The 24205-nt window shown below is 35.8% G+C and overlaps 1 protein-coding gene across 5 annotated transcripts in view; it reads left to right on the forward strand.

Moving 5' to 3' along the window:
- DOCK4 (dedicator of cytokinesis 4) overlaps positions 1–24205 on the forward strand; it is a 242770-nt gene that overhangs the window by 182288 nt on the left and 36277 nt on the right. For 3 of the 5 annotated variants that reach the window (XR_004357092.1, XM_032687917.1, XM_032687919.1), the window contains exons 27-34: positions 5272–5366; positions 12347–12422; positions 13980–14080; positions 14729–14787; positions 16894–17042; positions 18595–18680; positions 22600–22626; positions 22792–22887. Coding sequence is in view for 4 of the 5 variants with exons in the window: in XM_032687917.1 (XP_032543808.1) it covers positions 5272–5366; positions 12347–12422; positions 13980–14080; positions 14729–14787; positions 16894–17042; positions 18595–18680; positions 22600–22626; positions 22792–22887 (689 nt within the window). In the remaining variant the exon portion in view is untranslated. The remainder of the gene's footprint in view (positions 1–5271; positions 5367–12346; positions 12423–13979; positions 14081–14728; positions 14788–16893; positions 17043–18594; positions 18681–22599; positions 22627–22791; positions 22888–24205) is intronic. The other 2 variants (XM_032687918.1, XM_032687920.1) reach the window with 1 other exon arrangement.

Raw genomic sequence — 24205 nt, forward strand, 5'->3', positions numbered from 1 at the left:
TTATAAGGTGATTTTATATGTTTTAGGTTATCTAAACCATCTTGCAGCTTTATTTTTCTGCTTTGATTGCCAAGTGTAGAACTTCTTTGTATTTTGTTCTGCCTTAAGATATGTGCCTTAGGAAATGACGTCAGTACAGCTAAATGAAAATTCAAAAGGCATAAATATCTGTGATAAGAACTTTTTTTTAGAGTCTGAAGTAATAGCCACAGATAATCTTGTGGCTAGTCAGGATTTAAACTTCACTGGCAACTCCTTGAGCTTGCGATAGTTTTGACTCCTCGTTTTGCCCCCATTCAAAGATGTGAAAGTGAGTTGGGGGGAAGTTGGGTGAGTTGGTGTGGAAGCTACATTACAAGTTACAGATCTGATACAAGGTTTGCAAAGGACTTATCTCTGTGTAACCTAGGCCTTTGAATTGCTATCTGCTCTGCTTTTTTTCTGTGACTACCTCTGATTATAATTAACCATCTATACTGAATGATTAGACACTGGCATCACCAGACATTTCATCTTTCCTCCACATTAATTCTAAAGGCAATTATGTCAGATATTTGCATGAATGTATGTTTGCACAGCATGTGATACAATTAATAAAAATGCCCCTACCAAAGCACTTCTCCAAACAAAAATTCACTCATGAAAGTACTTGCAAAAAAGGAATGAAGGTTTAATTCATACTATCAAATTATATTTGCAATTCTTAATATTTTTTTTTAAACAGCCTATGCCAAAATTACTGAAGGCTGTTTCCACCTTGTTAAACACAGAATAGCAAAATAGAGACTTTGAAGAAATGACATGTACACATTTTTAAATTACATACATCTGAGTGATGCATTAAGCACGTGGTTACTTATGGAAATATTCCCTCTATTTTGTAAATATATTTATCTTAAGTAATTGACATGGTGACTCTTTTTGTCAGTTCTTTAAGAGAGGTTTTTTCTGCATAAAGCAGAAGATAGAAGAAACATTTTGTGTTTGAAAACATGCAAATGAAGTAAAAAAGAACTGACAGGGATTTCATGGCTGAGTGGTAGAACCGGGGACTATATTTCACTCACTTTTTGAAATTGAATTTAAAAAGGCTGTAATTTAAATGCTTTCTTTTATCTTTCAATGTTATTTTAAAGATATGTTCTTTATGCTTACCACATAATACTATCTTCTTCTAGTAAATATATTTTACAGCAATTTATAGAATAGAGGCACCCTTGTAGGCAGTTATTTACTGCTGTGAAAAAGCTCAAATATAATTTATGTCAAAAGGTAACAGTGAAAATTATAAATAGGAGGAGAGAAGTGGGAAAGTGAATGCAAAACCCAGTATATGTTAGCATAGTGTAGCTTTGACCACAGCAATGTGGCTTTGATCGATATGTGTGGAGGTCTTTAATTAATAGATTAAGAGAAGACAAAACAGATAAGCACCTGCCAGAAGGCCTAGTTTTTATTTACTGGCAGTGTACCCTACAAAATATGGCAGAATAGATACAAAGATCTGATGAAGGAAAAGATAATATTTCTTAGGCATGTGTGTAAATCTTACTAGATCTCTGATCCCTCTCTTCCAGCTAAAGAAGCTTGAGCAGGGTAAAGGTGGGTGCTGAGCCCTAATACCAAGTGCAATTTATTCCACTGTTCTCTAATGGTCCCTGGGACACAGTCTGGGATGGAGTTCTGTAGTCATGGGGAATGTTTCTGGTGGAGGGGCTCATTTCTAGCCAACATCCTTCCCCTTCTATGCAGGGACATCCATTCATGTATGGGACTTCTGAAAGGATAAGTGCTGGGGCAGAGGGGTAGTTCTAAAACAAGTATTTGGGTGGCTTCTGATGTAGCTTAAGAAAGAAGTGAAGGAAAGAAGATCTGGCAAAGGAATTGGCCACAGGATGGTTGAGTTGCCCGGGCAGTGACAGCTCACTGTCAAACCATGCTCTTTCTTGTCGGCAGTTTGGCACTGTGGATGCTCTACAAAATCTTGTAACCAAGTAACCTAGTAACTCTGCAGTGTGAACCAAATCAATGGATGGTCAAGCAATTAGCTTCAAAGTGGACTGTTGACTCAAATTAAAATTCTATATAGATGTACCCTGAGAAATACAGTGAAGAGTCTGACCTGCTTTACAGAAGATTTTACATACAGGGAAATATGCAAGAAATTCCAAGGCACTTTTTGTTAAATTAATAGGTAGTTCTCAGTCTTTCAGAAGGCTGTGCTTCTCACTTAAGTGTAGGTTGAAAATTTCATTGAGCTAACATTACTGCTCAAGGAAAACCAAACTCTGGTATTGTGATATTATTTAATCATAGAATCATAGAATGGCTTGGGTTGGAAGGAACCTTAAAGATCATCTAGTTCCAATACCCTTACCATAAGCAGAGACACCTTCCACTAGACCAGGTTGCTCAAAGCTCCATCCAGCCTTGCCTTGAACACTCCACTGCCTCACCACCCTCACAGTAAAGAATGTTTTCCTAATATCTAACCTAACCTGCTCTCACTTTGGAGCCATTCCCGCTTGTCCTGTTGCTACATGCCCTTGTAAATAGACTCTCTCCATCTTTCTTGTAGGCTCCCTTCAGGTACTGAAAGGCTGCAATTAGGTCACCCTGAAGCCTTCTCTTTCCAGGCTCAACAAACTGAATTCTCTTCACCTTTCCTTGTAGGAGAGGTACTCTATTTCTCTAATCATCTTTGTGGCCTCCTCTGGACTTGCTCCAACAGGTCAGTGTGCTGGAGACTCCTGAGCTGGATGCAGTATTCTAGGTGTGGTCTCACCAGAGAGGAGTAAAGGAGCAGAATCCTCTCCCTTGACCTGCTGGCCACACTGCTTTTGATGCAGCCTAGGACACGACTGGCTTTCTGGGCTGCAAGTGCACCTTGCTGGGTCGTGTCCAGCCTCTCATCCGCTAGCACCCCCAAGTCCTTTTCGGCAGGGCTGCTTATCCCCCAGCCGGGGGTTGCCCCAACCCATGTGCAGCACCTTGCACTTGGTCTTGTTAAACCTTATGAGATTTCCATGGGGCCACTTCTTAGGCTTGTCCAGGTCCTTCTGGGTGGCATTCTGTCCTTCAGGTGTGAAGATCTGTAAGTAGCGTGAGATAGTATAGTACTATCTATTACTATCTTATAGACTGTAATAGTGCTATGTAGGAATATTAAGAGATGGTATTTAGAGTATGTAAAAAGACAAAATTACTTCCTTGTTGTCTCTTAAGATAGAAGACATATGAGACATTAATTATATCTGTACTCAACCAACGAAATGTTAGTTCACTTATACTGACTGCAAAAATGTTTTTTAAATGTTAAAATCTGTTACTAAATCTACATTTTGCACCTAATATCGCTAATCATTAAATTGATGACACAATTTTCTATTTTTTCTGTTAAAATTAGAAATAATTAGCCTGATGTTAATGATTCAAAATTTAATACCAGAGTCTACATTTTCTTTGTTTTAAAATTTGCTTGAAATAAAAGATGTATTCTGTTTTTAGCCTAGTTACCTAAAGAAATTAAGTACATATGATCTTCCCCTCTGTCTGTTATTCTTTTCCTAATGACTTTTGACCAAGCTGCCAAATTTCAACTGTGGCTCATGAGTCTCAAAGGCACTAAGTTTACACCTCACACAACCTTGGGGTTTAAGTCTTCAAATCACTGCATGGTTTCCCAACAACAGCCATTTGGCTTCTTCAATTCAGCAGTCAGTTAGATTTCTAACAGCAGCAACAACGTATATCATGTCTGGACAACAGACAGGCTAAAAATGGAATATGGGAGAATTTGGGATGTTATTGTGAGATGACATGCAGCAAACATTCAAGGCATTGCCATATTGTTGTGATTATGGGACAGAGCTGCAAAGAAGGGAATTTACCTCTAATAACAAACAAACAAAAAGGCAAGCAGAAGTGTTGATATTTAAATACAAGGTGCAAAGCTATAGATAAATGATCTGGAATAAATATGTTGCTTGTAGAGATGGTTGTTTACCTGTAAAGCTGGTCACCTGCATTCAAACTGTATATTATCTGCAATAAGTATCGTTTATACTCTTTAATACAGATAATTTTTTGGCAACTTGCTCAGAAAACAGGTTGTCTCTGTTATGTAATCTTCTCTGGTGGGTGGGTGTGGGGATCTCATCTGCCTTTCCCAACGCCTGCATTCGTCCCCCTTTACAGTGATTCTCTAATGAAAGACATCTCTTGTACCATGCTTGTCATCTACACTTGGATAAATGCACTTGAGAATATATTTTGATGTTCAAAATTGTTTGGTATTCTTTGGCTGTATCTTCATCTCATCTGTGTTTCAGGCTAACTCTCTACAAGTGTTGTGGGCAGAATCAATAGCAAACATTTCAAGGTCAGGTGCTGCACTGACTGTTAGGTGTGTTTATATCACTTGCCTCTCATGCTCTTTGTGTTGTCAAAAGCTCCATTTTCTTACTAAAAGAATACTGGCAGTGCTATACAGAATCAAGATAGCCCATTAGAATTATTACCCTTGATGTTAGTTTTATTTGTGAAAGGAAAAACTGAAAAAAAAACATGCTGAGAGGAATAGGTTTTCTATTTATTAGTGAGTTAAATGACATAGATGATAATGCTAAAAGCTTTCAAGCAGTGCTTTCTACATTCAAAGTAGCTCACATGTGTTCACTGTTTTTATAGATTTAGCAAATGAAGCAGAATAGTTAGGTGACCTGCACACAGCCAGCCAGCTGTGATACCAGTTATGAGGCCTGGGCATCACTATTGGAGTTACTGGTCTTTGCCAACTCAGTGATAAAATTGTCCTTACACTCTCTCTCTTTCCCACCAAATAATGCCACTTTTAGAATAAATCTTGAAAGTGATGAAAACCTGGCATGATTAAGGAGATATTCTGAACTCTGGTGTTTGTAAAATGCTTTTTTGATTTGCAAATTGGTCTCGAGATCGCGTTTGTGGAAGTGTATGGGTGGAAACCAAATGCATCTTTGACATTTATCTTATACATTGCTGTCAATCAAATGGCACATTGTATTATTTTCCTCCTTTTAAGAAGAATGGATTAAATCACTATTTCAAGCTTTCTTGGGGGAAAAAAAAAAGAAAAACATTCAGAGGTGTATCTATGTTGAAAATAAATGAATTAATGCAATTTTGCTATTTCTATAATGATTGTTTTTCTCTCTGATTAAAATATTTTTAAAGCTCACCACTTTTTTTTAAAGCAGTAAAGATATATGACTGCTTCTTTTCCTTCCAAAGGATTTCCTGCTGCAGATTTTCACAGTATTTCGGATACTAATACGACCAGAGATGTTTCCAAAAGACTGGACAGTGATGCGTTTGGTTGCAAACAAGTAAGGCATTTTTAATGTTAATAAAAAATATGGGTAGTATGCACAGATCATGGTAAAAATAAAATTATATGATGTTTGTAATAAAAATTTAATATATCTTTTATAATGCTGTCTGCAATTTTTCATTTTTTAATTTAAGATTTGAAATCTCTGACTTCTTTTACACTACAAATTTAATCTGTACCTCTTTCTGTTCTGAATTTTAATAAGCACATATAACTGGAAATTCAGAAACACTTTTACAGAATGAAGCTGCTGAGCATCAACAGCTTTGTTTTCCAAGTACCAAATGACAAGTCTCAACAGATCTTCATTTCAAATCTGTTTATTGAAATGCTGAGTTGGTAAAGATCTGTTTGCTCTCAAGAAGAAATTATCAGCTGTAATATCATTAACGATGTTTTTGCATGTTTGTTCATTAGCATCAGAAAAATCACAAATTTAAAATCGCAAATCAAGAAATGAGGTACAGCACAGACAACATTAATATAGAGCTCTAAGCACTGCTTATTAAGACTTTCAGATGTAACCTGCCTTTCAGCCATTCTTTTTCCACTCAGGCCTATTTTTAGAGAAACAGGCTCCTGGCATTTCTAAGAAGCAATTACAATGGATCTGAAACTATTGACTTTTAGTTCACCTATATCACCACCTATCCTTTTTTGCAGTCTTATCTTTTAGATCAGATAAGCCAGCTGAACAGTCAACACAATTATAGAAACATCAATGTCAGCAGAGGAGGGGGATTGTGTTGGGCAGACCTAGGAATCCAGAATGTAGTACTGACTTAAACTTTCATGATACATATTGCAATGCCTGATTGAAATTGGGTTTTATTCTGCATGTTGCCTGCTGGCTCCAAGGAGAATTTAAATTCATGGTGCCGTACTGACTACTAGTAGCAATATTGTTGGTACAATTAAATTTGACAACACTTGCATTCATGATCTATATTTGTTATGGGGGGGGGTATGCAAGCATAATAGTATTTGTCCAAACTTTGTCATGACTTGAAAAAAAATAACATTTTTTGTTAACTTTTATTACCTCGGTGTTGCTAATCTTGCAAAGTTCACATTCCAGGGGGAAAAAAGTTAATAATTAAAGAATTGATATGATAATTTGTTTCTGTGTATGATATTAAACAAGATATGACTGATACCAGCCTGCATCTGGTAATCATGCTTAAGAAATAAATTATGAAACACAGGAAAGAGGGAAAAAGCACAAGAACTTTTAGACTAAATATATAATGTAAGAAATTGTTATATATTCCAGAAACAGCTGGCTTGGCAGATAGCTTTGCAACAGCTGACATGTACAGAACTAAGATTTAGGAATGACCTTGGCACATGTTTCTTGGCTGGTGATCTTCAGATATGCTACAGATGATGATACCAAGTTCTGCAAAGGAGTATTTTTCTTCACCAGTATTTTAGTTACTATCACACATCTCCTTTTATGAGTCGATATCTTATTGTTTCCGACCATCTAGAGAGGGTCTGTGTCCAATTCTGTCAGGCAAGGAAGATAGAAGCTGACAATAACTGCTGGTGGGAATTGGCCACAAGAAGCTAAGCAGATCGGCTAACTGATCCTGATAACAATTGCATAAGCACTACTGCCAGCAAGTGGGATGTAATCATACCTTTACCAATTCAGCTTTCAATGATTGCTTCGCTAGGCATTCATTCCTTTGTGGATGAAGTGCTGGTTTGCTACTAAATGGGGGTTGACCAGGTGTGCTTTTATATGTAGTGAAAACTGAAGCCTCATTATTCCTATGTTCCTACTCTGTTCCTTTTTGAGGCAGCAGAAAGGAAAACCCACTTCTGTTCTTTCCTCATCTGCAGAGCACTAGTTTTTCCAGAGCTGTTTCTGAGTGGGAGCTTCATCCTTTAACTCATGTCCCCAACTGTAATTGCAGTGGCTGCCTTCCTTCAGCTTCCTCAAGGTGTTCAGAAGCACAGTCAGAGTAATAGCTTTGCTAGAATTGTTCCAGCCCAGAATCTTTAAGTGCAAAGGAAAGAGCCTAGAGGCAGGATGCAAAATTAGGGCACTGCCTGCCCCACAGAGAGAAGGGCCTGTGAGCTGTTGTTCCTGACCTTCACTTGCTTCACTTCCAATGATCTTAGACTCTTCAGGACTCTAAGCGAAACTTCTTGAACTCCTTGCTCCATTCATGTGTTAAAGAAAAAGCTAGAAGGTCTAGCCCATCTTTTTAAGAGCAGAATCAAATAATCCATTAATATTCTGTGTCTTTTCAAACTCCTGCTTCTCAGGAGTAAAACAATTGTCATGTTTCCCGTGTCTGATGGCTGCCTTCTCACCTGCCTGGCCTTACACTCGAGAGACTGTGTCAAGAGACAGTCACTCCTGAAGGCAGCGATTGTCTTGAGAGCTTCACCCATTGCTGCAGTCACATCACCAGCAGCACTGTCTTTTCTCTCCCCTGTCCCTAGAGTGGTATAAAAATTCAAACTGTCTGGTATTTACAGGAAGAGAGATTTAGCCTGTCTGAGCTGAGGGAAGAAATGAGTCTTAGCAGGGATATAATCAGGTAATAAGCTTTTCCTGGGGGGGGGGAGGAGAAATTCTTTTTTTCCTCTTATTTGTATATGCAGAACTGCTATTACCTGAAAGATTTTTAGATGTCTACAATGCCATCATTTTTACAATATACAATATTTCCACTTAAAAATATTGCTGCCCCTTGGCTTCTAGGTTGTTTTTTTCTTTCTCATTGCAGTGTTTTCAGAAATTATGTAGCATCTGGTACTTGGGTGCTGTCTGGGATAAAAAAAAATCAAAACAGAAGATACTGTGAGCTCAAGAAAGCAAATCTGTAACTATCAAGAAATTAAGATGCTTCATGAAGACACGTATGATCTGTAATCCTGAGTGTTCTGATGCTCAACATGAAAAAGTATTAATGGCTAGCCTTATGAACTACCAATTGACTTCTAAAATTTGAGAAATAATGTAATATTTAAAAAGGCAGACTTAGCACTAAAACAGAGAAATAGATTTTTTGAACTGTGTTCTGTAATGGAAGGAGAAGAACATGCAAAAGATCCTTAATGTATATTAGTATCTAGCAGTCAAGCAATGAGACAGAAATAACTCTGTTTAAAGCTTCATAACCATGTAATATCTGTTGTGAGATAATCAGCATACATGCAGCAAAGCAAAATCATTACTTATGGTTATCTAATATCCCTAACCTGGATGTTACTACTGAGTGACAAAATATGGTTTTACGTATACTATGGGAAATATAATTTTAATTTCTTTCACTGTGGGGAGAGACTTTCTTTCTACACCAAGTAGGTAGTAAGCTAGCTTGCTGGCCCTCTAAGTAAAGCTTCTACTTGTAATTGCAAAGAAGCACCACATGATATAGGAAGATGTCTGAATCAGTTGCCTAGTACCAGAGAGAAATAAAAAAATTTATAACAAAATATGGCTGACTGAAATTGAAGTTTCTGGAGAAGGCCTTTGCAGTGTCCCTGTCAATTGGAAATCACTGTGTAATGGTCATTTGCTTCAGTTACCCTAAGGTTAGGACAAGAATGACTTGACTAATGCTTCAGTTGTCTGGCATCTTTTGAGAGCATCTAACAGGCTCAGCTGAACTCCAGGTATATCAATTGAGAAGGCAGTTGGAGAGCAAAGGAGTTTTTATTTGTTGCTGAGCAAAGGTTTGATATTCATACATACTATGCCTATGTATTATTAAATGAAGAACTAATTTTCTGCTGCTCTTGGTATGCAAGAAGCTTTAATATTCGAGATCTCTGTGTAATTAACTATGTATGTCCTTTAGCATTTTGATGAGTAGTAGAGATGCTAGGTCATCCAATCCTTAGCTTGAATTTTATAAGCACACAAAATGGATTTTTGAATAGTATTATTTGTAGTAAAATGATTGATCTGTAAAATAAGTATGTTGTTACATAGTATGTTGCATTTCAAATGTATATACTGAAAGTTGGACATAGCAGAGAATCCTTTTGGTTCTCAAATTCAGTAATGAGTGAAATACATTATTATTTTTTAAAAAGTAACTGAAATTGAATACACAGTAAAGGAAGACATCGAATTAGCATTCATTTCACCATTATGGCTGCTTTGAAAAATCCTGTTATCTCCCATGGAGTGGGAGTCTGAGACTCCTACAATGAACAAAAATTCTTGCTTTTATGTAATACACACTGTTGCTCACAACATTTTTGCTTTTATGTAACACAAAATGTTGCTAACAGCTGAACCTGACATTCAGTCTGTCATAAAAAGCATGCATATAATAGGTATGCATGTATGAATAAGTTTATAAACATACAACAATAGATACATACACTTATACATGACTCGAGGTTTATTTCATTTCTTTATGAAATATGAAAGAAACTTCTTCTGTTCAAACATCTCTGTGTTCAGGAAGATTTCACTCTGGATGACTCTTTCCGTCTAGCAAAGGATGGAATGAGAAGCTAATGTTTTATATTTGTCCCATATCAGCATGAAAAAGGAAAACTTTCGTTTTCTACCATTGGCTGCCCAGGCAAAAGCCAGGTTGCCAGAGCACAGCCCAGGCAGTAAACAATCATTGAACTTCTGCATGTTTGAAACAGCAGAAAGGTTTGCTCTGAAAATCTGATGGAAAAGCTACTCCATCAACAGCGTTCTGACCAGACCTTGGGTTAGTATCCTGTGTATGAGCCCAGAATAATTTAGCAGCTAAAGGCAGAGGTTTTTCTCCAGCAAAACTGTCAGTGATTCTGAACAAATATGTGGCAGGTGGTAAGAGGAAGAAAAGCAAGTCTTGTCATAAACTCGGTGGTTTATAGTTTAATATGCAAATGGATTTAAAATAAATGTTGTTGTTTGGAAATTGTTGGCTGGGAAGCAACTTGGAATGTGAGTACTGTACCAGATCAGGCAGCTTTCCCTCTGGCTTCTGTCTCTCCTTTGTGCATTTTTGCTTTTTTTTAATAAAACTAACATTATTGGTAGGAAAAGAGGAAAGAGCACCCCAAACCTTAGCTTGTTTTCTGTCCTACCTGATTTTAGATTGTTGTAGATTCAGAATAATGGATTGTGGGTCAAAAACAATGTCTTCATCTTTCTATGTTCAGTCCGATGTTGTGAGGTTTTTTTCTACAACATATACACACTCTCATGCTACAGACCCACATTTTATCAACTAATCCATATTGTATCTTTGGCTTACCAAATAAATAAAACCCGAGCTAAGTTCCCTATAGCAATAAATACTTGCATTGCAATTATTCTGTTATCTCAGGAAAATTCTTCAAAAATATTCTAAAACTTGCATTTAAGATTTCTACTTTATTCAGCTTTTCATAAGAATTGAAGCAGATCTTTCTCTTCAGTTTCACCTGCCATGGAAGGAATTTAGCAAGAAAGGAATTGTCTCAGACATAAGTAGAACTATATAATGCAAACTTGGCAGTATGGTTATGGATCTTATGGAATTTTCTCTTGAGTAAAATTTTTCAGGGTTTTATTATTTTGGACTTAGATTGCAATTTTATGTAGCAATAGTTCTGACGAACTGACCTTTTCTATCAGAACATCTTCCTGAAATATGCAAACTATTTCCATTTTGTGAAACGTGGGCTGTAAGTTAAATCATACACAACAGCAAGAATGACAGGGCTCTTATCTGCACCTTGATTATTAGCTTTGCTTATATTACATTTTGCTAATGTTTCTCTTTGTCTTCCATGTTGTAACAGTGAGGGCTGTACACAGGCTGTAACTCCCCACAGGGGAAAAAGTGGGGTAACCTATACAGATGAGTGCTAAACATGGAACATTACTTGGATAGAAAAACTACAATATAATTATTGAGAAAATAATATGTATGAAAATGACTCTTGAGCAATGGAATAGGAACAAATGAAACTTGAGACTCCAGCAGTGTTCAGTCTCAGAATTGACTGTTAAAGGTGTTCAGGCACACCAAACCAGAAGGTAAAGTTTGGCAGGGACAGTAATTTTAAAAGCAGAGAGTCAGAAGCAAACATTTGAACTACTAAAATGCCTAAATTATACATAGCCATTTTTTATTTATAAATATGAAGTGCCAGAAGAAAAATATAATTTGTCTCCTAGGTGGGTTGGCTAACATGTAATTTTTCATTGTTGTGAAGATGAAAACTATGATAACCTTAAAATATATATTTTGCTGTAATTATATTTAATTTTTTTTGGTCCTGAATGCATTGCAAAAAACAGTAAAAAAAAAGAAGTTAAAAGTATGGAAAAGGAAACAAATTTTAGCATTGTAACAGCATACAGGTCAAGAACTATGTTCAAAGGCAAACTAGATGTATTAATAGTAGACAAATGGTAATTAAAAGAAAGGTATAGTTATAACCTTTTTCTCAGAAGATCATTAAGCAGTTGATTGTTGTAAAATACAGGAGTATAACAACAAAAAGATCATTCTGTGTTTATCTTTTTTCCTCCTCCATAAGAATCCACTGCTGACTACTTTCAAAAAGAATTTAATGCTTTATATGGATTTTTGGTCTGATTACCAGATACTTTATATTTATAATCTATATGTACACATTTTCAGTACAAAGAAAGCTGAAAGCAAATTGCACAACTATATGTATTAATGCTATTAGGACAAAGTGTGTATAAAGTCTGATATCAGAATTATTTGCAGAACAAAATTTATTATTTGTCTTGATCAATTATATTCTTCTATATAGAATGTCTGTTTTCAGATAAAAGCACACTTTTATTATCTTTTTCTTGATGTGCATATTCTCTGTCAATAGCTGCTGTTAGTAGTCAGATATTTGTATATGTTGAAAATGTGGTATTTAATGCTGCCAGACATGCTACATCATTTCTTCATTGGAAAATTGTCTGGCTTTGAGTATTAAATATGAATTTCTACTTATTGAAAACTCATGTCTTTTTCATTCTTTTCTTCCCAGTGTGATCATTACTACAGTCTTGTACCTTTCGGATGCCCTTCGTAAAAACTTCTTAAATGAAAACTTTGATTACAAGGTAGAGTAAATGAGAGATACAGTAGCTGCTACATCATCCTGTGACTTGGTGGTTATTTAACTTACCTCCAGCATCTAAACAGCTTAAACATGTACTAAATCAGCAATTTCAAGTGCTCAGAGATTAAGTTTTTTCTTAAATACAGGATTGTCTTAAAAATCATGAGTGCTGTGAGGCTTTTTAGTTTCTTTTTATTTTTCATTTTGTTATTTCAACCTCCATATTAGACTACTTATTCAGGATTTTTGCATAGCAATTTTTTTGATCATTAAACCAAATTTAGTTATTTGTCTGTTATTTTTGCATTATTACAGAAAGAAAAATATTCCATTTTTAACCGATGGAAATTTATCAAAAATGTAGATTTGCATTCTGTAGTTTCTCTCAAGACCAATTAACATGTTGTGAAATTAAAATTAGAAAATTATGACACTTCATGGTGAATGTAGTTAAAGATGTTAGTGAGTGCCTCATATAGTAAAATATGGCACCTGTGCTAAACTGTGAATTACGGATTATGCTTTTAGGATTCAGACAGGAAGATCTAGGAATGTATCTGAAAAAACCCATTCCTATGGAAACCTGAATGAATATTCTGCCCAACTAAGAGAAAGATACATTAATCCAATTGTTGCATCATAAAAAGTGCAGAATTTCCTTCCTAGAGAAGACAGTGAGCTCCTGTTGACTTCCAGCAGGGTTGTGGATGCTTCTCTGAAAATCCAGGCTCACATTAGATAGATTGGCAGGAATGCAGATTTATCTATTTGGCATAACTGGCCATAAGGAACCCTATTCTTTATGAAGTTCCACAAGTTCAGAGACTCATACTCATAAAAGAATTGACTGTATACAAGGCATCTATGTTCCGTAAACTTGCTTAACGACGTTATTACTGTCTGCAGAACTGCAGTGTCTGGAATAGGGCTCCCCCTACACTTCTTTCTTCCTCCTGTCATGGAGCATCTATAATTGGGTTATAATGATTAGTATTTCACTTTAATTTTATCTCTAAATCTTCTAACTAGAACATTCAACTGCTAATTCGTAAAGCATGTGCACAAAACACCTTTATAATTTACAATATGTTAAGAAAACCTGGCTTTGATTTTGTCCAGTGAAGGCTGCAGCAAGTGAGACTTGCAAATAGTATTATAAAGTGTGATGGACAGAGAATGTCAGTTTTGTTATGTGATAGTTTTGAGGTGTCAGAGTTTTTTGTTTTTGGGACTTAACGTCATAGTAGTTTCATATTTAAATATACCAAATTTAAAGGGTACGGTTTTCTGACTTGAAGGGATGAAAAAACCCAATCTTTAACTCTGAAACCTTTACTTGTAAGAGATTTGGGATATATAAAATAGATGTGTTTCTGCTGAACGTTTTGGGGTTGGTGAAAAGCATATTTGGATGCAAAGAAATCTAGTCGAAACCAGTCTGAGTAATTGATTAGTTGACACTGAAACAAGTGCTATGATTTGAAAATTTGCATCTTGAATGATCAGAAATTGTGGTACTGAGAAAAGGAAATAACCAAATGCCATATGTTTATTGTAGATATGGGATTCCTACTTTTTTCTTGCTGTCATTTTTATAAACCAGTTATGTCTGCAACTGGAGATGTTCACACCTTCCAAGAAGAAAAAGGTTTTAGAGAAGTAAGTATTGCTGTCAGCTTCTAGAAAACTGTAATATATCAAAAACTTCTCAAAATGTAAGAGGTTGCAAAAGGGCCCACCCATTTGGGTGATAACGTAACAGTATGTCCGTTGACTAGAACAAGAGTTGGTTCTGGCCCTTTCTGTAGGTCTTCAGAGCTGATAGCCTTCATACAAGTGCCTAAATTGATTCAGATACTGGGAGCAAAATAGCCATGTTGTAGCAGTGCCAGCACTCATTGCCAGTTCATGCATAAGTCAATTCACACTTGTTCAGGTGTTTCTGCCAGGCACTGCACTGTTGTCTGTATGAATTAATCGTATTTCGTTAAGGTAGAGCAAAACTATTTGTTCTCTGAGAGACAACTAAAGCATATTACTGCAAAAAATAGCTTTTGCTTCACAGCTGTGTTACTGATGTATAGCACAGCATTTTGACAGTATTTCAAATAAGCCTGGGTTTAGGTATCCACCTTTAGCCAGCTACCAAGGAAAGAGAAAAAAATTGGAAGAAATCATCACTTTTAAAGTATTTTTGTATAGACTACAATTGAGACATTTCATTTAACAATGTCACTGAATGGCATATAAAGTTGATTTTCTTGAATTATCTTTCATTGTTTTGCTTTATTTTTTAATACATTGCAGATATGGTGACATGAGGGTAACAATGGGATGTGAAATCTTCAGTATGTGGCAAAATTTAGGTAAGTAATTAAACACATCATTGGGAGCTCATAAAATAAAGAACAATAATTATTTCCTCACCTATTAAATACACTTCCCAGTGATAGAGGAGTTGTTGATAATTATGTTCACATGAAATCTTGATTCAAGTTTATGAAAAAGCTTGTCATCTGTATTTCCCTTCTTTATAGCTAAACTCAGCTTTCTAAGCCTTGGTACTGCACCTGAACTATCCCTATTTCTTCACAAAGAACTGAAAGAATACCATCAGAGAAAATTAAGAAAGTACTACTCTTTTGGGGCAGAATTATTATGCCTTGAAATATACTTATGTTCCTAATTTTAGTCCTGTTGCCAAAAAATTTAAGGAAAAGACATATATCTTAATTCTGAAACTCTCCTGAGATGCTGGATTTGCATGAAGTCTTCTCTGAAGCCCTGGTTGCACTAAAATATAAAGGCATAAACAAGTCAGTGACTAATGTTTAAATGATACATTGGACAACACAGAAAAAATACATGCTTGGATATAAACTCAGTAACATTTTTACATTTTTAAGTAGTGACTGTGCAAACTGTTTGTAAGTATGAGCATCAGAGAAATGCAACTGAATGTTGTTTGGGAAAAAAATCAAAAGTGAGTAGAAGATTTGAACATTATATTTGTCATCTTTATATTTCAATTATTCAATAGTTCACTTCATTAAAGGGCTTATTAAAGATATGGTGACTATCATCTGTGGTTTCTGAGATACTGTCATCTCAATTCTATAAATCTTTTCCCCAGAAAGATATATAGTTGTAAAAAAGTGGTCTTTCTGATGAGCCTGTAGAGAGACATGTTCAAAATAAGAAATATTTGCTTATTCATGTCTTGTTAACATTTGATGTGTAGCATATTTTACTTATTTACAGTATTTAGTATTGCTTACTCATTCTAAGGCATCCCTCTAAATTATGTGGATACATGATGAGTATTTCTAAACTGGTATATCAAGGATCCACTCCTGGGTCCCATCTCCTTTCTGTATGCACACCTGCATGCATCATCTCCTCACTCACATTGTTTTCTGCTGAACAGAAACCTGACATGCAGGCTAATGATACCCTTCCATAGGGGTGAGTTTTGTGGGGTACAATATGGAGCTCATCTGTAATGTGTCCAATTAAATACTATAGTCAGGATATTTATTATGATTGGTGTTATGCTAGTCAGCATTTTACAGTTCTTGTAGCAGTAGGAGTCATTGAAAGGCTTGATCCTAGCACAGTCACCTTGCTTTCATATGGATATACATCTTAGGATGTTTTCAGAAAAGGGAATTCTTGTTTTCCTTTGCACAAACACAGACACTGAGCAGAGCAGCAAACTCTTCCTGAAAAATCAAGAGGTAGGCTGGATGTAAATTAATTCCCAGCTTGGAAAATCAATGCATCTTGATTCATAATCACTCTATTTTGAAGATATCAGAAATCTTACATGTGGAAAACTGAAACTGGATTGTCAGTCTTTACTATATGCCACTTCTAGCTTTTCTGACAAGAACTTAGTTTTCTGCTAAGCAGAACATGGAAGATGTTTAGCACTGATTTTAAAAGTACTTGTTTTGAGAACAGTTGAGTCATATCTTCCGTTTCCTGCATTTGAAATGTGTATTTCCATTTCTATACTCCCAAAATTAAAGGTAGATAAAAATCAAAGTACTTGACTCTTTTTGATGAGCACAGAATATCGGACAGTTGACCATTTTGTAAACACAAGGAAGTAGAGCTTAGGAACCAAACCATTTCTGTGAAATATAAATAAAGTGCCCAGAGAGTGCTTTGTCTGTCTTTGATCTCCTTCTGGAGGACTAACTTGGGATACAGCTGACCCACTGTCACTTTTGAACTCAGTATTGCATAATAAAATCTGATAAATTATTTTGATCTTATATTCTTGTATTGTCTACAGCTTTCACTTTTTGGGCTTAAGGAATAGCCCATGCTGTAATGGACATGAGATTAAAAAAAAATCTGTAGACATTTAGAGTGCTATTTTTTCATTCTTCAGAGAGTATTTGGGTTGCTTGATAACTCACAGGACACTCAATCCACATTCAAGTTCATGTTCATTTTCATTTTAGGGGAACACAAGCTTCACTTTATTCCAGCATTGATTGGCCCCTTCCTGGAAGTGACCTTGATCCCTCAGCCAGACCTGAGGAATGTAATGATTCCCATTTTCCATGACATGATGGACTGGGAGCAAAGGCGAAGTGGCAACTTTAAACAGGTACTTTGTGTGAAGCTGTTTTTAAAACAGGACTGAAATCCAAGCACTTCAGAGAGTCCTGGGGAACTTGAACCTGGAGTTCCATTGGTAGTTCAGGGTGGAGATGGTAATCGCAACTATACCTGTTGGAGAGGGATTACAAGGGTTTGCATTTTTAGTCTCTGCAGGACTAGTAAGATTCTCCAATTAATACTATCATGTTAGTAAAGTAAGATGAGGGATAAAATCCATGGCCTGCTGAAGTGAAGAACAAAACTTGAGTTGTTTTCAATAAGGCAGTTGTGGTAGTTTTTCACTTCTGCTTTACAGTAGTACAGACTACTACTGTCAGATAGGATTCAACTAGCTTCCCTTCCAGTTAGCATGAGAGAAGATCAGATATTCCTTCTGAGGAATGTCCTTCTGTAAGGATCCAAGATTCTGTAAGGATTCTTGTTGCTCAAACACTTTCTTAATGGGCTAGGAAGGAATGACCAAGCATGCCATCTGCTCCTGCAGCTCCCACTCATTCTTTCAGATTTCCTCAAACCATTTTTCAGTACCCTCCTTCCTGCTGCTTCAAAATGAAGGAAGCAGAAGTATTTTAATTACTCCCAGGCAATCATAATGCTTTGGGTGGGAGCTGTATCTGAACCAAAAAACAAACTATTAAGAGAGGAGGAGTGCATGCAATGTAAGTAGATAGCTTTTCACTATCAATATATAAGTTTACCCTTAAAAATTACCATAGAAGTGTTATGAAGAAGTGAGAAGGTAAAAAATCCTCTTGTTCTGCTTCTCTATGTTTTCACCTTGGGTTTAAGTGTAAATTGTAATAGATTTATTCTCTAATAAAATATCATGACAACAGCTTGGTTTCTCCCCTAGATTTGTGGTTGCTAATATATTACTGATAAAAAGGAGGTTTGAAATGTTAACAAACAGTGTAGCATCACCTCTATATTTTTTTATAATCAATACACTTAAAAATATTAATTGAGGGAGTCATTAGCCACCAGATATTTACTGTAAGATTCTTTGATTTCTAACCAAATACACTGGCAGATAGGGAGGACTGGGAAAGTAAGTCTAAGCTCCCAAGAATTCTGAACAGTATAGACATTTATAAATATTAATTTATAAAGAGTGGGGTGCAGGTCAGAAAAGATTATATTTTTGCTTAAGTCTAAAAAAATAGCTTGTGCTTACAGCCCTGCGATGAGAATTCAGGCAATTTATTTGGGCTGTGTGCTTTTCCTCTGACTCCATAAATAGATAGCTGCCTTAGCAGCAGCAAATGCTACTCAGCCTGTAGTTTTAAAGTCATGTTGCTCAATTTAAATTAGCTCCCTCCCACAAAAAAAAAGAAGTCACTGAAAAAAAAAAGAAAGCCTCACAAACCTTGGGAATGATAACAGCTTCAAAGAGATGAAGTGACTTATCACATGATTGACCAATAATTCTAAAATATGCATTTAGCAAAGTCCCTTACATAAAACCAGATCTTCCCTCCATTTTCTCTAATCTCATTAAAGGGAAAAGGAGCTGTTTACACCACACTTATATGTTGCAGGTGGAAGCAAAGCTGATTGACAAACTGGACAGCCTGATGTCAGAAGGTAAAGGTGACGAAACATACCGAGAGCTCTTCAACAGTATGTGAGTAATGTGTTTATCTTACACTAATTCCTTGAGTTCAGTTGGTTTTATCGGATGCTGATGTCATTGTAGAGAAGTAATGCTAAAAACAGTTCTGAATCTCATTTTTTTCCTTTTTTCTTTTTTGTTTTGTTAAAATCTGAAGAATAAAACGTTTCGTGGTGTTGTATAGCATCTGTAAAGTCTGGCAGTACTTCTTGCATACAACTATAATTGGGAAAGGCTAAATCTGTTATATCACAGAACATTACCTGCTAATTTTAAAATCAGAAAAGCAAGAAATGCATCATAATTGCATAGGGCACAGGTGGAGCTTAGATAGAACGTTTTGAAAACTGGGCATGAGAATTCAACAAAAAGCATTTAATTAGCACTTTTCTATTGCCAGAAACTTTTACTCCTCTGAGTAATGTCACTTGTTGATTTCTTGTTTGATGTAAACAATTTTGTTTATTCTGATAAGATTTTTTTTATATACATTACTGGTTAAGTTTTTAGTATTTTTTAATAAATGGCTTGTCACTTCAATCTAGTAGAAAAAGCTAATGATAGTGTTGAAGTCCCTAGAGTTGCCCATGAGTTATCCCAGTGACTGAAATAAATGATTGTCACAGAGTACAAGTACAAAATAACTAACAGAACTCTGTCTCTGTTGTTCTTTAGAACTCAATTCCACCAAAGTGCAAGATTTCACTTATTTCTGGTGTGTTTATTTTAGTAGGAGATGTACTGTTCCTCTTCAGGATTCCAAGCTGCTGTGTTTTCTTCAGTACTATTAAATACATGATCTTTTTCTGTTTATATGGCTTCTTAACCATTGCTTCTTCTTTAAGTATTATTTTTAGCTCTCTTATCTTTGCTTAAAGAACATTCAGGTCTCGGTGTCTGTGAATAGCAAGCACCTTATAATCTATAATTTTAGTGAGTTGAAAAAAAGAGAGTTCCTAAAAATTTATAATGTACAGAAGCTAAAGTGGGTAGAGAGATTAGGCAGAATATTATGAAATTGAATGAATAATGGCAAACGACAGTACAGTATGCTGAAGCAGAACTTTCTCAAAATTATTCATGACATTTTCATAATATGAGTAAAGATAACAAAAGGTATGTTGATTTCATTATTTTAGTAAAACAGTATTCTAACTGCAATATTAAGTCATTAAGAGAAAAACTTAAATTATAAAATGAAGTCTAAATGCATTCTCTTGTGCAAAATACATCAGTTTGTCTGTCACTGAAATAACTTAAAATTCTATAAGAAAGCATATTAGTGTGAAATATAATTTATAATTTTTTATGGTTTTGAGTTAGATTTAAACTGGTTGATGTTAAACTAGATACAGTGAAAAATGTTGACAGCCTTTTATAAATCTAAATGCTGAAGACATAGACATAATAATTTAAATTGCAAAATGTCTCACAGCATCAGTATACTTGTTTCTGTCATGGTATAGCAGAAGTTAAAACTAAACACTTTGGGAAATTTCAGAATAACTGCTCAAGTTCGCTCCCAGCTTATGAAAGTAGTAGTATTTATCATTAGTTTTTTACTAAGTTTGATTAACTCCTCAAGAGAGCTTGTAGAAGATACTAATCTAAAATGGAGGATGACATAGTGTTCTAGGGTATGTGAAGGAAAATTATGAAAATCAGATGGACAGTTTAGGGAGCTGAATGCAAGAGATGGGGTCAGCCTGAGATTTTGGTTGTTAGGTTTTTTGTATTTCTTCCATGGATAATTTAATCTAAGCAATATTAGAGTGGCCTGTGAAATAGTAATACAGTTTTGCAGCAAGCACTGGTTTTTTGTAGTCTTTAATGAGAGCAAATGCTACAATATTACCTATCTTTCTGAAAATTAGGCATGGTTACTTTTGATAGGTACAGCTGAGAGCCAAGGGGATGCACATATCTACCTACTTTAGATACAGTCTGGTCACTGCAGTGGGTGTAATGCTTTCAGGTTTTGTTATGCTTTCTGTTTAATTTTTCTGAATTGGAAAATTAATTTAAATCGCTCAACTCCCATGTTAGTTGCTTTTTTTTTTCCTGGAGACAATTACTGCATTTCTACTATGTTGTTTATCCCTCTTAGTGCTTTGTAGAACATACTAACCTCTTGGCTATGCTTTGAGACCTGTAAGAACAGAGATTCAATTCTACCTAGATATAGCCATGAGGAACCAAAGGGGTATATTTGACTAGCTTTTTCATTTTGAGTGTTTGTTCTGTGCATTCTGGTGGAAGATGTGTGGGGGAGAGAGGGAGGCATGCATCAGAAGGCAAGTCATAAATTTGTTCAACTGACGACATTGATGTCGATTTGAATAAGTACTTTGAATATATCTATACAACCCATTGTTAGAAATTGTATGTTTATAATGAATATGCCAATACATATTTAAAGAAAATGCATAAGTCAAATGCAGATGAAAACAATCTTTTTTAAAAGTCATATTTCTGCTGTTTTTCTAGAAGAACTATGGATCGTTATTTTGATGTTGAAATGTTCCTGTTTAACATAGGGCTGAAAGGAAGCAGAAAAGAAAAATCGGTGCAGTAATCAAGGCTTAATAATGTAACAGGCTCTACACTTACTTCTTGTTAGACGCTAAAACTTGTTTGTAAGGAACGTAAGATGTTCAAAAGTGAATTAAGGTAGCTGTGTATTCTGTATGAAAAACAGAGATGCCGGCTTCGTGCTTTAGCTTTTTCTGATTAAGAATGGTCTTGCCATCTGTCTGCTAGCAATGACAGATAGCCAGTCTCTGAATGTGAGGGAAAGACATCAGATTCTCTTCTAAAGAGAAGAAGTGCATTTAAGATCCATATTAGAATGAAAATCAGTATTTCCTCCTCACTTCCAGTAGAGCACAGCTTCATTTAGGTCAAATTTGTTTGGAGAATTGCATCTGTGACATCCCCAGGTATGTAAGGAGCGGAACAGAACCGGAGTGTATAGCTAGTGCAGTTGGCATGTAGGAGTTACTGGGCACTGTTATATGTTTGGTGAAATTTGGACGTAGGAGTTTTATGGGACTGAGCATGCTCAGTGTAGATGAAGGTCAGTGGAGCTGACAGCTTGCCCACTGCACACAGAAGGTTCGGAGATGCCATTAACGACTCTCTAAAAGCTCTAAGTATATGGATGAGGCAATTTTCAGAGGCTTCTAAATAAACCATACCTGAGAGCGTTTTCAGAGAGACTGCTGAAATATTTTCATGGATGTGTCATCCATCTGAGCTCCTGCACCAAAGCTTAAAAGTAACACAGCTCTGTAGATAAATACTTCCATGCTCATTCTTAGAGAGGAAATGTGGGAAATTCATGCCTAAAATGATTAATATTTGATAAACTTCAGCGGTGAAAATCAGAAGCCTGTAACAGAATTATATTAAGAATAATAAACAAAATTATATTAAGTATAGTTTTACTGACAGCTCCACTTACAACACCATTTTGAAATCTTTTCATTTCAATGTGTAGTCTGTGTTTACATTAGTGTAAGACCTCAACACAACAGTTTTTAATAATCTTATGACATTTTAAGCTAATGGAATTGTACATATGCATGATAGTATGTTCTCAGAAAGAAATATTAAGTGAAATCCCTCCCCTATTCCTAAATTTCCTGCATACTGAAATATTAGAGAAGAGAGGAGAGGAGGAAAAATCTTTTTTAAAAAAGTTGAGGTCACATTGAGAAGCTATATTGAGCTAATAAATATGATTTTCTAGGAATACCTTTAAATTCCCCATTTTTGATGTATCAGCATGGAATGAATATATAAATTTTATGGAAGAGTTGTGTTAAGTCTTTGGGATATTAATATATTCTGAAAATTAGGTACTTGATATATTTTAACCTGATGCAGCTAATATGAAAATCATTTGTTTTGTCAATGCTTCCTGGACTAGAATTCCACTTTTTGGTCCTTATCCTAGGTAAGACATTGTTTGCAAATTGTGCTTCTTGGGAGGGTGTTTGTGAAAGAAAATATAACTGTCAAAGATGTTGCTAAGGTATTAAGGTACTGGTAAAAGCAGATAGGTTGTCATAGTGACAGTCAAAAATAAACAGGGAAATTTTTCTGGCTTCTTTTTTTTCAGTCTGCTGAAGAAAATTGAGCGGGAAACATGGAGAGAAAGTGGTGTTTCATTAATCGCCACTGTGACTCGCCTCATGGAGAGGCTACTGGACTACAGGTGAGTGTTTATCACAATTTAGAAGTAAGGTTGTCATCTTTGAAATATTAGGAGACAAATATGGCTATCTTGCTCAAACAGTGACTGCACATGCACACATGGATGCATCAACTGTAAGTGCTCAGGATCTCTGGCAGCAGTTGCTTAGTCAAAGCAGTCAGGAAAATGCAACAAGCAGCATGAAAACAACCATAGTCTCCCCATGGTGTAAAAATCCAGTGGCGTGCATGAGTTTCTATCAAGAAATATAGTAACTTTTGGCAGTAGGTTAATGACTCAAGTCTGTCTGAAAACACAAAGCTCAGTATTAATCACCTGACAGTTGTTTTACACAATATGTAAAATTCTTATCACTATGTCAATCATGCTTAGTTGTAGTGTCAGCTGGCACAGTACGCATGTATACAAAGATATGATCTCTGGGTGAACACCTCAAATCTGACTGTTCCACATGAACAAAGGAGAGAGAAATGAGAGGCACTTCTTTCAGGAGTGTGAGACTAATTTTCTCAGTCAGTTGTAAGCCTGTATAGAGACTTCAGATTTCAGCTTATTGCCATCAACTGTAGCATTTTCTAGAGCTTAAATGTAAGGTTTTCTCCCTGATTCCATAGGGACACATGGTGAGACCTAGTACTCCACTTGCTATCATCACTGACAGTTTGAAAGGAAAGCTCTTTCATCAACAAAGAGATTGAACTCTAAATTTCTAGAAGCCTGGCAGTGCTATTCTTCTTCAGGGATCAGTTGCATTACAACCTCCAGGACCCTCAGTCTTTCAAAATAATGGTGTGCTGGTAGTTATGAGAATATTTGAGACAATTGTTTAGCTCATGTATACAAAAATTTTTAAAAATTATCTTAAATTTCTTTTAGTGACTACATGGTAATGTCTCCCTGTTATTCTTTTACTTCAGCATGGTTATACTGGCTATTTTTCTCTGTCTAATAATAAACTCTGCGTGAGTCCATTTTAACTTTTGATTTCAGGGTCAGATCTGTTGTTTCCCCAAACTTTAAATTATATTTATTATAGAAGTTCTACTGAGGAAAATTTGGTGGATCTTGGAGCATTTTACAGAGGAGATCAGTGTCATTCTGCTTTTCCAGAGGAGGACTAATGCTGTGATTCCATGACCACTTTAGGAGTACAATGCCTCTGAAGAAAGAAAACTCATCCCTGCTCATTCACGTCACCCTCTTCCATGTGCCAACACAAGTTTTTGTGTTGCACTGCGGTGATCTGACAGGCATGGACAAAAACTAACCCAGAAAAAGATGCTGCCTAACCTGTATCTCTTCCTGAGGTTTTTGCAAG

Source organism: Chiroxiphia lanceolata, chromosome 5, assembly GCF_009829145.1.
Source record: "Chiroxiphia lanceolata isolate bChiLan1 chromosome 5, bChiLan1.pri, whole genome shotgun sequence".
NCBI lineage: Eukaryota > Metazoa > Chordata > Aves > Passeriformes > Pipridae > Chiroxiphia > Chiroxiphia lanceolata.